General features: G+C 35.0%; 2 protein-coding genes across 2 annotated transcripts; both read right to left on the reverse strand.

Annotated features, from left to right (window-relative positions):
• Positions 1–320: 320 nt before the first annotated feature.
• Positions 321–5510, reverse strand: LOC107824200 (uncharacterized). Its single transcript, XM_016650944.2, has 5 exons — positions 4671–5510; positions 2471–2555; positions 1977–2146; positions 1007–1281; positions 321–722 (listed from the first exon to the last, which is right to left on the reverse strand). The coding sequence occupies exons 1-5, from the start codon at positions 5044–5046 to the stop codon at positions 546–548; spliced, it is 1083 nt and encodes a 360-aa protein (XP_016506430.1). The 5' UTR covers positions 5047–5510; the 3' UTR covers positions 321–545.
• Positions 5511–8602: 3092 nt separating this feature from the next.
• LOC107824199 (cytochrome P450 93A3-like) lies at positions 8603–11672 on the reverse strand. Its single transcript, XM_016650942.2, has 2 exons — positions 10653–11672; positions 8603–9473 (listed from the first exon to the last, which is right to left on the reverse strand). The coding sequence occupies exons 1-2, from the start codon at positions 11559–11561 to the stop codon at positions 8829–8831; spliced, it is 1554 nt and encodes a 517-aa protein (XP_016506428.1). The 5' UTR covers positions 11562–11672; the 3' UTR covers positions 8603–8828.
• Positions 11673–13276: the final 1604 nt, after the last annotated feature.

Raw genomic sequence — 13276 nt, forward strand, 5'->3', positions numbered from 1 at the left:
TATGATAGATGAGAAAGCAGAAACTTAGTGCAACCAAAATCAACGAGCTGTCCACACACGCCTTGCCCTTCACGTAAGCTGTAGAAAATATTTACTGAGTACACTGTAAATATTTTCAATATAAAACAGGCCAAGTTTTCACTTTAATATGTAATTATGTAGAAAATATTCACAGGACAATTTATGCTTTAAAACAGATGATGTAATTTTTTTAATAAAGCTAACAGTTTTTGCCTAGATTGAGTGCACGAACCTTTACTTATAATTAATTTGGGCAAAGTAATCTGTCATTATACTAACATATCAGGAAAAAAAAGATGAATTTCAACAATAATTCCATTACTTTTCGACAGCTAGAAAGAAAGACTGTCTGTACTTCAAAGTAATACATACAACAAGAGAAAGAGAAGTAAAAGATGAATGCATGCTTTCTTTCCAGTACCCTTTTATCATTTTCAACCAAAAGCTTTCAAAATAGTGGATGAGAGGATGATGGAACACCTAATAATTACATGATGTGTTTGTTATTCACAACTATGGAAATGTCACAAAGGTGACTCTTTCCATTGTAGTCTGTCAAGTCCATCAACTATTGCCCTGCGGAATGCACCATTGTGGAGAAGGAAAGACGATACGTGTCCTCCTCTAACCCATCGAACTTCTGAGCCAGGCCAAGCTTTTTCAAGCTGTAGCACTGAGTGCTTTGGAATATAGCCATCATCCTAAAATAACAAGGATTAATGAGATTCCATGTGGTTAACAACCCTACAAGCAAGAAATTAAAAGAGAGCTATCCACAACATTTTGATAAAGCAACCAAAGTGTGCATGCTTTGAGGAGGAATGGTGAGAATAGACATTTGAAACATGCTTGATATAGAATACACATTAATTGGAGTCATAAGGAGCAACCAAAATACTACCAGACCCTCTCAAGTAAAATATACCATGCAAAAAGTGAGATCTAGCACTACCAATATAAAAAAAAGGAGAGATTTAGCACTTACTGTGGCGGCAACAAATATTACAGCATTGGGATTTTTTGGGATTGGAAACCGTGTAACATCTGTAAGAGACAGCACATTTCGCATCCGCTCTCTCACTTCCTCAAGTGTCATAGCAGCCTCCTGCACGGCAAGATCATCTCTCAGTGCTTCCCATGCAGTGGCATGTTTTAACACCCCTTCACAGAATGCCACAACAGCAGAATGTGGAGACAGAAAGGGAAGTGTAGCAATAGGTGTGGGGTGCAATGCTCCAACCATAGCAGCATGTACTCCTCCTAGATATCATCAAAGAAAACAAATTTTGGCGAAAGAAAAAATCCTTATAAAGACATGAAGTTTATGCATATGCTCTGAACATGTGTATTAGCAAGTACTTTATACTCGTGTGCACAATGGTCGGATACACATGTTGATATCCATCTGTAATCTCTTTCATATCACATAATAGTGTAGATCTAAAAGTAGAGGGACCCTAATCGCTAAATTTGAAAAACCAATGCGGAAAAAAGGCAGAAGATTATACACCTTTGTTTTTATCATTAAAAGATGGTCATACAGCATAACATGTAATTATCCAAAAACAGGCTCTTTCTTACTGTTCCTCCCGCGCCCACTCTATCCATCTCCTCAACAGCAACTCTCTCTGCCAGCTTTAATTTACCAAGTGTCTTAAAAGTTTTTCCCAGCAAACACAAAGTTCTAGACTTTGTCGACTAGGATCAGTTTCAACTGTTCGAAATCATTGCATATACTAACCATTAATCACTCTTTCGCAATAGATGCACACGTAAAATTCAATCCACTAGAGATTCTTTCTTATCTCCACACCATCACGCACACTAAACCAGGATAATATTTTTCAAACTGGATCAACGGGTCTAACTAGGTTGAGTATCTCAACGGCCCAAATAATCAATTCATCTTTAAATGCATAAAAAGCTACAATTTTCAATTGAGGATTATGTCTTACCCATGCTAAGTCCACATATACCCATCTTTCCAAAACCCGCTTCACAGTCCAGCCAATGTAAAAGACTTCGGGCTTCTTCAATAGTGGCTCGTCCTAATAGCAGCAGGTCACTAACACATAAGAGCTTTGACCCACGCTGCAGCAAGGGACGTCTTTTTCCATAGAAAGGGCTGCAGAACATTGAAGGGTCATCAGAGCAAGAGGAATTCTATACTCAAAGAACCAAAACGAAAAATAAAGAAAACTAAGGGGTTGTTTGGTTGGAAACAAGTTATCCCGGGATTAATTATTCCGGGATTAGTTATTCCACCCTCCCATAAGGATAAATAAACACTACAATCCCGGGATAACTAATCCCGGGATTAGTTATAACCGCAATTTTATCCCAACAAAACATGGGATAAACTCATCCAAATTTAATCTCGGGATTAATTATACCTTATACCTCGTACCAAACGAGGGATAAGACATTACTCTATGAAATTAATTATTACCTCTCAAGCACCATAGTTGCTATATTTTCCTTCAGCAGTGGACCGCCAAGACGCAATCTTCGCTCAAAACTATGATCTCCAGTACCTGGAGAAGGAAAACTTGAAAATAAGAACTCAACAATGTAAAATGTGAAGGCGGACTTGGGTAGGAGAGTGATATTATCAGAAGCGCATTTACAACAGTTCTCAATATGTAAGACAAAGGTAAACACTTTGTTCATTTCTTCTCTTTTTCTTATTTAAATTAATTAATTTTTGCATAGTTGTGATTCATCTGTTTGCCAGCAGCTATTGCTTCTCATTGAAATGCATCTAACCAGTCGATGATAAAGGAAGGAATATTTTTACATTCTAGTAGGACTATATTATGACAAAGAAAAGGACCAAAGTTATTTCATTAATTGAAAATTGTGCTATGACCAAGCTATGTCAAGTTTTGCCTCGCCACACAAGGGTTTGTTGAAATCTCAATAGATGGCAGTTCTGTATCTGTGCAGAAAGGCGTAAGCTAGTATTATTTAGAAAATGAATTGGTGTTGGCTAAAGGATAATACAATATAAGGGAACTTTGTATAATGCAGTACATTTAGGTTGACCCGTCTTTCGCCCTACAAGACACAAGATTCGTCTTTCTTTATTTCTTTTCAAAGTTATAAGTCAGGTCTCAAAGTTATGACTCAGGGCTCAATGATTGAAATTCTGAATATTCCCACTATGGAAGATCTATTTTGACAAATTCGCAATAGTTTCTATGGTGAATGAAGGCTAGGCTTAAACATGCCAAATGGCGAGGAAAATTTCCATTTGTTCCATGATTGCGGTTAACTTCTTGAGAGATAAATATATGCAATAAGACCATAAACATCCCGATCAACATCTTTTCTCTATGGACTTCAAATACAATCATTGAGATCGAAATCAAACCATGTGAAGATTATTCCCTTTCTCAGTAGATCTAGGACAGAGACTACATGTTACTTCTTTTTTTCTTTTTCACATCCTTTTCCTCATCTCATATTAGCTTATACATGACATGCTCTAAACCCCTTTGGCACAACTTCTAGGCAAAAGAATAGCTCTCAATTCCCCAGTACAGTACAGCCCATTTTTTGAAAGGATTGCAATCCGAAGGTGCCGAGATAGTTGGTAAATTTGGTGAAAACAAATAAAAACTTCACGGATGGACCAAAACATGATACTGATACATACAAGAAAAAGTTGTGTTACTAAGCACCCATAAGCACCATTAAGAAAATGTAAGTTAATTAGCGTGCAAACTAGTGGCAGAAGAGTTGGATATGACACGTGTTATGGGTATAAGCTAGGCGAAGCCTACTGAAATCTAAACAGGTATCATGATCCTCAATGACCATGGTTCACCAGCTCTTGATCTTTCTTATGCCGGCCCACAATAGTTGCAACTTTCAATCACAAGTAGACCCTCGGAAAGGATGGTGGCTAACAATTACATCGGCAGTTTTCTTGTCATCCATGGGCAGATGAGCTTAATACAAGCAATGTTCTCTCAAAGGTTTGTCGTCTAAAGACCAGGATTGAAATACACAACCGCCAAAAGAAGAAAAAAAGAGAAAAGAAAAGGCAAGAATTTATCAAGTTAATCCACCTTAAAGTTTTGTGTCTTCAACCAGGTTGATGTTTATGAACATCACGTGTCATCCCCTCAAATGTTACACGCTTTAACTTGAATATATATTAAACGACACTGAAACACATAGCTTCCCTCACATAGGGGCAGCCCGGTGCACTAAGCTCCGGCTAAGCGCGGGTCCAGGGAAGGGCCGGACCACAAGGGTCTATTGTACGCAGCCTTACCCTGCATTTCTGCTAGAGACTGTTTCCACGGCTCGAACCTGTGACCTCCTGGTCACGGGGCAACAACTTTACCAATTACGTCAAGGCTCCCCTTCCTAGCTTCCCTCATATAAATTGCACAAATAGATAGAAAACCGAAATAAAACTGCTCTTCCCTACTATTTGAGTATCAATCTACTACAGAACCCAACTCTAAAGATCAGCATTAATCTCAAGACCTGAAGCTAGACTAGTCTAACAGCAAGGAATATATCAATTAATCAATCAAATACGCCTCAAACCCCAAATTAGTTGGCCTCCACAACAGCAAGAATATAACACATAATTTTTTTAAAAAGCCAGAAAAGGAATAGCATATGCATATTACCAGCAAGATGAACAACACAAGCCATCTTATGAGGCGGCGTGTATTTGGGGGAAAGGAAAGCAACTCTTGCCATATGACTCTCAGGAGGCAATGCACTAAGCAGCTGCCCATCACAAGGAGTTTTAAAAACCCCTTCTCTCAAAGTAGCTGATTGAGATTCCCAAACAGTTTTCCAAACAGGTTGCACCAATGTAGGAGGCCAATTCTGTCCTTCAACTTCAGGGAATAACTGCTTAATCATTCTCTCTAACAGCACAAGCTTCGTACCTCCCCATCCTCTAGAAAAGAATGGTGGGCTTATTTTTGTTCTATGCAATAACGCACCATAAACATGGTCCAATACATAATGGAGCATTCCAAGATTCACTGTCACCATCTTTTTTTTCTTCTAAAAAATACACAAATTTTTCTAATCAATCTGAGCCAAACCCAGATCAGAAAACACAGATTTAAGCTAAAAGGTATTAATTTTATACAATTCTATATATCGAATTATGTGTTCTTTGCATAAGAATTAAAACCCCAGTAAGCCCTTTATCCCAATTAGATCCAAACTCCAGGAAAAATGTAATTTCACCTAGGAGAGATGCGTGTAAAAGAAAAATTCATAGGTGAAAAGCTAAAAGAATGAGCCATTGAACCAATTAGCATTGCGATATAGATAATAGCAAAAGAAAGAGGGAAGAAAAGGGCTATGTCAGGTAAAATTCAAGAACGATGATAAGAGAAAAACAGAGAAAGAGCATTGGGATCTCGGGAAGAAGAAGAAGAAGAAAAAAGAACTATGGGCGGAGGAGAAAACGGGGTGACTTAGAAATTTTGGATTACTTTAATGTACTGAAGAAGGCCCCCATATTGCCACCTTGGAATTTTGTATTTTTACTCCCTAAAATCTCGACATATTCTTATTTTGGTTCTTATAATATCTGATTAATCATGATTAACTTGTTATTATTATTCGATATGTACACTTTTGATCCTCTACTCGTGAATCTTATTTAACGAATTACTAAGTGCTAAATTATTTATTACTAATGTGTAATGGTGGCAAAATGGTTAAAAGAAAATAGTTAACCACCCATATTATCCACTAAAAATTGGATTGGATAATATTTTTTTTAAAAACGGGTCAAATATGGATAAAATCGTATTATCCATTTAGAAAATGGATAACTATTGGGCTTAACTTTTACATTTGTAAAATCTCAAATTGGGGGTTCTTCAAATTTGGGAGAATAGGAATTCTCCAAAAAGTGATAAGCCATGGATAATATGGGTAATCATATTATCCGACGGTTAACCCGTTTTTATCCGCATTAAATATAGGTCAAGTCGGATAATTTATCCGTTTTTTCAATACCCGTTTTTTACCTGTCCCATATCCGACTCGACCCGCCTGTTTGCCACCCTCCTGATGCGTTTATTAAATCATATTGTTGCTCCATATTTTATCATAATATAATTCTAAATGGCCTGAACATCACATATTTTCTTTTAAAGGAACAAAAATACATGTTTTGAATTAATTGAAGGTTGAATGTACTTTTTAAATTTTAAGATAATAATATTAATAGTTAATATGTTTCATAACAAAATACATGGTCTCTTTGGTCCAGTTGTTCATCTAGAATGAACTCTTCACTTACTGAACTAATACTATCTAAATGTCTTATTTGTTTGTCATAATAGCTTTATATGCAAACACGAAAGGAATTTCTAGGAAAATAAAATGCTCAAAAAATTCTTTTTAACTCTTTTCTTAGCTAGTACGTCTTCAACCTTATTCTGCTCGCAAAATTCTTTTTAACTCCTTTCTTAGCTAGTACGTCTTCAACCTTATTCTGTTCGCTGTAATTATGACTTATGATTGAGCATTAGGCTCCCCGGTTATTGTATTAACTACCTTCATTCATTAAAAATTGATTGTTGCCAAGAAAATTTGTTATTTCTTTAGCATCCACATAGATTTTTAGGGGAGATATTATTTTCCACTATTATTTTCAATCGCCACAATAGTGTCAAAAGTTATGTTATGGTACTAGCGCTTATAAGAATGCCTTTAATATATCCTAGGTTTATTATTTGTGAAAGCACCATATATTCTTCAAACCTTAGAGTTTTCTAACAAAGATTAAAGATCCATTTGGAGGGCTTGTTATTTCATATTGATATTTGTAATGCATACTCTCCTATACTTTCCTATGCTTATTGCTAGCCAGTAAAAAATATTCTGTAGTTCTCATAATAGTGTTGATAGCAAAAAGGAAAAGGTTGTATGTGCTAAGCCAACTATTACAAGAACTAAAATCAGGATTTAACAAAAACTAAGGGACCAAAAGCGCAATTATCCGTTTTTTCTTGTTTTGTGCAATGATGTTGACTATGGGCCATAGAAGGAAAGTGGAGGATAAGATCTGAGCTGTAACATCCCCCTAATTATAATTTTTAATTGAAATTGATACTACCACTTTTTTATTTAAAATAAAGTTTAGGTATAATTGTCAACCTTAAACAACGAGGATTAATTGCTTATTGGGTTGGTGAGTTGGATTTTGGAGTTTGAATTGGGAATTTAATGGAATAATTCTTGATTAGTGTATCTCATCATTTGCTTGCAAACACATATGCATTTAGTTCGGGGTACCCTTTGATTAAAGTTTAATCTGTGCGTAGTATTTTATTTATCTTCTCGTTGTTATCCCTTGGGAAACTGAATGCAGTTTTTACGGATACTTCAGCCGGGTATCAATGGATATTTAAAAACGACTGAATCGTACCGTATCGAACTGATTTTTAAGTTTCATTTAATAAAATCATATATTTTTATATAAATCTATAACAAGACCGATAATTATGGTATATTTTTTATTTTATGAAAATAAACCGAAAAAATATCGAATCGTACCGACTAAATTTATAATATAAAAAATATATTTATATATTAAGTTTAAAAATAATAAAGCATTAAATTTTTTTCTTGGGCCTTGATATTATGAAACCGTTATGAGCCAACAAGTAATTAAACTCAAAATCCTAATTCTCAAACCTATTATGCTACTCCTATTGAAATTAAATTATTTTTGGAATATTCACTAGCAAGACACAATGTATTGTAGTGATTATGAGTAGTAAATTACAATGTATTGAATATGTTTCCTTTCGTATGATTTAAATTTATCTTTTTGAATATTTAATCTTCTATAGACTTTATTCTTGAGTCTCAATTTAATTAATATCTTTCGTATTTGCTTAGTTTCTTTTACGTTGTCGTAGAATAGTTGATGAATCTATACTTTAGCCATCTTTCATGTTTTCTTAATTCATCACCTTTTAAACTGTAAAAATATCTAGAGAGTTTTGCCAAGTCTTATAAAAGTAGGTATGTTATTGCATTTTACTTCTACTAGTGACTTTTACATGATATTAAAAGAAATTACCGAAAATTAACCGAACTGTACCGATACCGATACCGAAGAGAAACCGACATGATTGAGACGGTTTCGAAAAGTCTAATTTTGATTATATATAATAGAATAACCAAAAAATTAATATGGTATAAATTTTATAAAATAATCGGGCGAACCGAACCATTGACACCCCTACTTCTCATAACGTAAAGTTAAAAAAGAAGTATTTTAAAAGATAAAGGAAGCATAGCTACTCTCTTTGATCAGACATTTTAAAATAATTGTAACTACTAAAAATTTATTTTTAGAAGCATAATTTTTAAAACTTTTATCTAAATTAGAATTAGAACCCGCACAGTACCTGAACAATATTTAAAAATATTAATCATAATAAATTATAATCTAGTTTATGTAGCTGTACCCAAAAGGAATATCAATATTTAATGAATAATAATGATTTAAATTCAAATAAAAGATAGATAGATGTATAATGAAGAGCCAAATAAATAACTTGATATTCATGCATGATCCCTTTCTATAACAACAATATGATGAAATAGGCTAATATTACAATAATAACAATTAGCTTATCTTAGCTCTTCTCTAGGTAATATGAGCAAGCTCACATTGAATACATGATGATCACTTTCCACATACAATTAAATATGCATTTTAAAAAAAAAAATGATCCAAGCTTTTGATATTCAAAACTGATTGATTCGATTAATTTAATTCATGATGAGTAGGTCCTCTAATTATGCAAATATTTATCTGGAAATGGATTGAGCCTAGCCACTGGAACGCAAACCAAAGGATTGGCTCTGGGGACTGTGACACCAGTACCTTGTTCCATGTCCACTTTACCACAATTACCTTCACCACTAACTTTCCACTCAAAGCATTGAATTATAGCAGCAAGACTTGTGTGCAATATTTGCAATGCTAATGAAATTCCAGGACACCCTCTTCTCCCACTCCCAAATGGCAAATAATGGAAATTATTTTGTCCCCTTACATCCAATATTTTTGTTTCATTCATAAACCTTTCTGGCCTAAATTCAAGTGGATTTTCCCAATTTTTTGGATCTCTATTCATAGCCCAAACATTCACAAAAAGTCTAGTTTTTGCTGGTATATGATAGCCTTCAATTGTGCAGTCTTCACTTGACTCTCTAAGAATCATTGGAGCAGGAGAGTGAAGCCTTAGTATTTCTTTAACAATGGCTTGAAGATAGGGAAGTTGAGAAATATCTGATTCTTGCACTAGTCTAGTTTTTCCAGTGACATTGTCAATTTCTTGGGCTGCTTTCTCCATAATATTTGGATGATTAATTAATTCTGCAAGTGCCCACTCCATTGCAATGGCTGAGGTATCAGTTCCACCAGAAAATAGGTCCTGTAAAAATTTTAAATGCATATTGTCATTTAAAAAATTTCAAGAACTGAAAGTCATGAAAATAAATTTTAGAAACCATCATATCAGCTGATGAACTTTCTAGACAAAAAAGTTCTATTGGTAACATTCCCAGATATACTCATCGTCTGCCAGAGTCGTATCTAACGTAGACACTATGTGTTCCACTGAACTCATGCCTACTTTTATCCATGGCAAGAAGCAGTGATGAAAATTATGCGAAGAATGGTAGATTTGTTAGCTCCGCCCCTGTTGGCAGTAAGTACGTATATGTGATTTTATTTTTTTTATAGTCTATTTCAAAAAGAATGATTTCTTTTTTTAAATTTAGAAATAGTTTAACTTGAACTATTCAATTTGACATTAATGACACTTTTATAGTCACACAAATATTATGATTTAAGACCACAAATTTCAAAAATATTCATTTCTTTCTTAAACTCTGCGCACGGTTAATAAGGTCACATAGAATGAAACATGAAGTAATAAATATGTGAAATGCTCTGTCATTGCTAGTGTTGTGAGTTGTGATAATGAACTAGTTCGGCAGTTTAATGTTATGTGTTATGTTAGAAAATGAAGCTGGGTTTGAGATAGATGTTGGGCCAGCTGAGAATACAAGTATTGGGCCAGTCGGAAAAAGTAAGAGAACAACAAGGTCTCCACAAAGACTATTTGTCTGCGTTTGGGACCTGGTCGAGGGAATTAGTTAAATAGGAGTACGGGCATTACGTAGGAGCCTGAATATTGTAGAAACTTTTTCTCTCTCTGGTCTCTTTTTCCCACGTCTATTTTTCTCTATGACTCTGTCGGTGGCGTAGTTAGAATTTTCCCTAACGAGTGTCAAAATATAAATAAGTATATAAAAAAATTAAGATGAGTCAACACATAGTATATATACATAAAAATAAAACATTTAACCTATCTACGCGGTATGATTTCCGGACGAAGGGGTGTCAATTGACTCCCTTGCCAATGAGTAGCTCCGCCACCGTCTCTCCCCCTACTTTCTTTCTGTTCCTATCCTAATATCGTTAATGTCTATCATGTTGTTTACTATTTCCATGTACTGAGTGTTGCTATTAATCAATATTAGTTGTTGTTTGAGAGGTTCATAACATTATGTGAGAATGAAAATAAGATATATAGCATGTTAATTACCAGAACAAAAGCTTTGATATTCTCTCTTGTCAATCGCACTTCTGAAGTGTTATCTTGTGAAATATCAAGTAAAATCTCAAGGAGATCCTTTGCAACTTCCTGATTCCCATCTTTCATTTTCTGCCTTTTCCTTGTTGTTTCTTGATGCTCTTCAATTATGCTTTCCATAATCTCATCAAACTTGTCTCGAACACCCTTTAGCTTCTTTCCAAAACCTTGCAAATCCCACTTCTTACAAAACCAGAATGTATCCGACAAATTAAATTTCCCCGATAGCTTAGTCATTTCATGAATCATTTTCCTAACCTTTTCAGCTTTATCTTCATTTTCAGAACACCCTTTACTCATAAGCATTCTTGTTATGACATTGTTTGTCATCGTCGTAATTTCACCTCGAATATTAACTTCCTTGCCAACTGCAGCATATGTTGATATTACTTTAATCAAATGCTTAATTTCATCGCGTCTAATTGGAAGCAGAAGATGGAGAGTTTGTCCACCAAGAAGTTTAGAAATGCATAGCTTTTTCATGAACTTCCAATAAGGTCCATAAGGTGCAAATGAGAAGTCTTGATGATAAGTTAAGTAATCAATATTGGTTATTTGGGGACGGTTTGAAAAGGTAATCTCATTATTTTTGAGGAATTGTTTGACTATTTCAGGTGAAGAAGCAACCACACATGGAATAGAACCAAGGAATAAGTGAAATAATGGTCCATATTTGTTGGATAATTTGTGTAGAGATTCATGTGGTTTGTTACTTAAAAGGTGAAGGTGGCCAATGAGGGGAAGCTTTAAAGGGCTTGGAGGAAGGCAAATTGTGGTTCTATTTCTTGCTAATGCTTTAACTATAATGGTAGAAATAAGCCAAATGAAGAAAAGAAGGATATAGGCATGGATATCAACCATGATTGAAAGGTTTAGTTAGTAGATTATAATGCTAATGGTGATGCTGTTTAGTGCTATTTATACAACAGAATAATGGATCAATCGGCTGAATTTGTATACTTGCAGTAAGATGATGACAATATTTAATTACAAAAAAGACTGATGAGCTGGTACATATAAAATGCAGTACTTCTCTAAGGTATTTGTACTAGACTAGCTTTTCTTTGTCTTCTATCGATGGAAATAAGGTGGAAGAATTTATGTAAAGATTCCATTCTGCTTTGCTTAACTTTTGACAATTTCCGACTTGAGAAAAGTTTATTCTCACTTGCAAATACAGAAATAAATAAATTAAATTCCTTAAGATTGTTAGTCCCGCCAATATTGCTGTATTTGTAAATAATAATTCTGGAAAATATAAGTTATCGTAATGAAACAGTAATTAATTCGAGCTCACTGAATTCACAGTGTTTCCTTAAGGAATTTAATCCCCTCCTAGTACCCAAGGTAATGGATTATTTTTTCCCAGGATAGAACGAATCACACACTGGTGTAGCGGTACTTTAAACCCCAGTGTTTCAGCGAACACAAAGTTCGGTAGCAAATCACACTTACAGTTGCTTTGTTTGAAGTTAAAACAATGCAGAACGAAGGAGTAAAAACTCAGAAAATCGTATGGAAATACTGAGAGGAAGGAGTGCAATGTATAGCCAAATCTGTTGAGCGTTTTCAGTTTTGTGTCTTATGTGTTGTGTGTGTCTTTCTTCAACAGCTGTTGTACATATATATAGCAGCCAGCTTTGAAGATGAACGACCCTCCATCCTCCATGGTGGAGCATGCACTAGCTTGTTTGTGGAGCAAACACATTCATGGTGGGAAGAGCATTAGGCGGCTGCCTGGTGGTCAATACACGGATTGAAAAATATCCGTTACAAATGCGGATAATCTTACGTTAATATTTATTATTAACAAATAAATTTGGTCCAAAAAATTAATCAATTAATCAATCAATCGATCATTTGACCAAATCCAAATCCGAATCCGAATCCGAAGCCGAAGCCGTAGCCGTAGCCGTAGCCGAAGCCGAGCCGAGCGAGCGACGACGGCGACGGCGCGAGGCTTGCTTTCTTCTTAACTCTTTAAGAGCTACAAGAAGAGCAATTATATATATACCCACCAAAAATGTCTTCCTCTTCCAATATGGGACAATGTCTCATTGTCAAGAGGGGAAAACTTAAAATTTTACTCAAAATTTCATTTTCCCTCCATTTCCCATTCACCCTCATTTTAAGAATATTTCATCTTAAAAACAAAAACCTCAACAATCCCCCACATGAATGGGGAATGGCTATATCACGGAAGTATGCATGGAAAAACTGTGTGATTTACAAGTAAGGATTAATCGCATCTGGATAAGTAGGTTTCCCTTTGAACTTTCCGTAGTAAACTTATGTCGGATATACTCGGTCAATCGGTAGATTTGATATCTTTGAACCGTCGATCTTTGGTGTATATCTAGACAACCATAAGTCACACAATCAACCCTTAACTGTCTTTGGTTCTCATTGTTGTGTTCGTTTCAACCATGAACACCGCCTGGTTTCATAAGTGCGTAGAGAACTGGCCTTACAAAGTTCTCCTTGAAGCGGCTAACACTTCACACTTATATAGGTGATTCCTAAACGTGTCATCCTGTAGATACACTATTTGATATACCCTGTATCAAATTTAGAAA

Source organism: Nicotiana tabacum, chromosome 4 (genome assembly GCF_000715075.1).
Source record: "Nicotiana tabacum cultivar K326 chromosome 4, ASM71507v2, whole genome shotgun sequence".
In the NCBI taxonomy this organism is placed as follows: Eukaryota; Viridiplantae; Streptophyta; class Magnoliopsida; order Solanales; family Solanaceae; genus Nicotiana; species Nicotiana tabacum.

Bases quoted from the DNA above. Each gene is read 5' to 3' on its own strand.
- LOC107824200 (XM_016650944.2), bottom strand. From the start codon at position 5,046: ATGGTGACAGTGAATCTTGGAATGCTCCATTATGTATTGGACCATGTT. The intron at 2,556-4,670 runs GTAATATGCATA...TTCCTTCTCCAG, and splicing joins TTGTGTTGTTCATCTTGCTG to GTACTGGAGATCATAGTTTT. The intron at 2,147-2,470 runs GTAATAATTAAT...AATGTTCTGCAG, and splicing joins GCAACTATGGTGCTTGAGAG to CCCTTTCTATGGAAAAAGAC.
- LOC107824199 (XM_016650942.2), bottom strand. From the start codon at position 11,561: ATGGTTGATATCCATGCCTATATCCTTCTTTTCTTCATTTGGCTTATT. The intron at 9,474-10,652 runs GTAATTAACATG...AAATTTTTACAG, and splicing joins ATATCAAAGCTTTTGTTCTG to GACCTATTTTCTGGTGGAAC.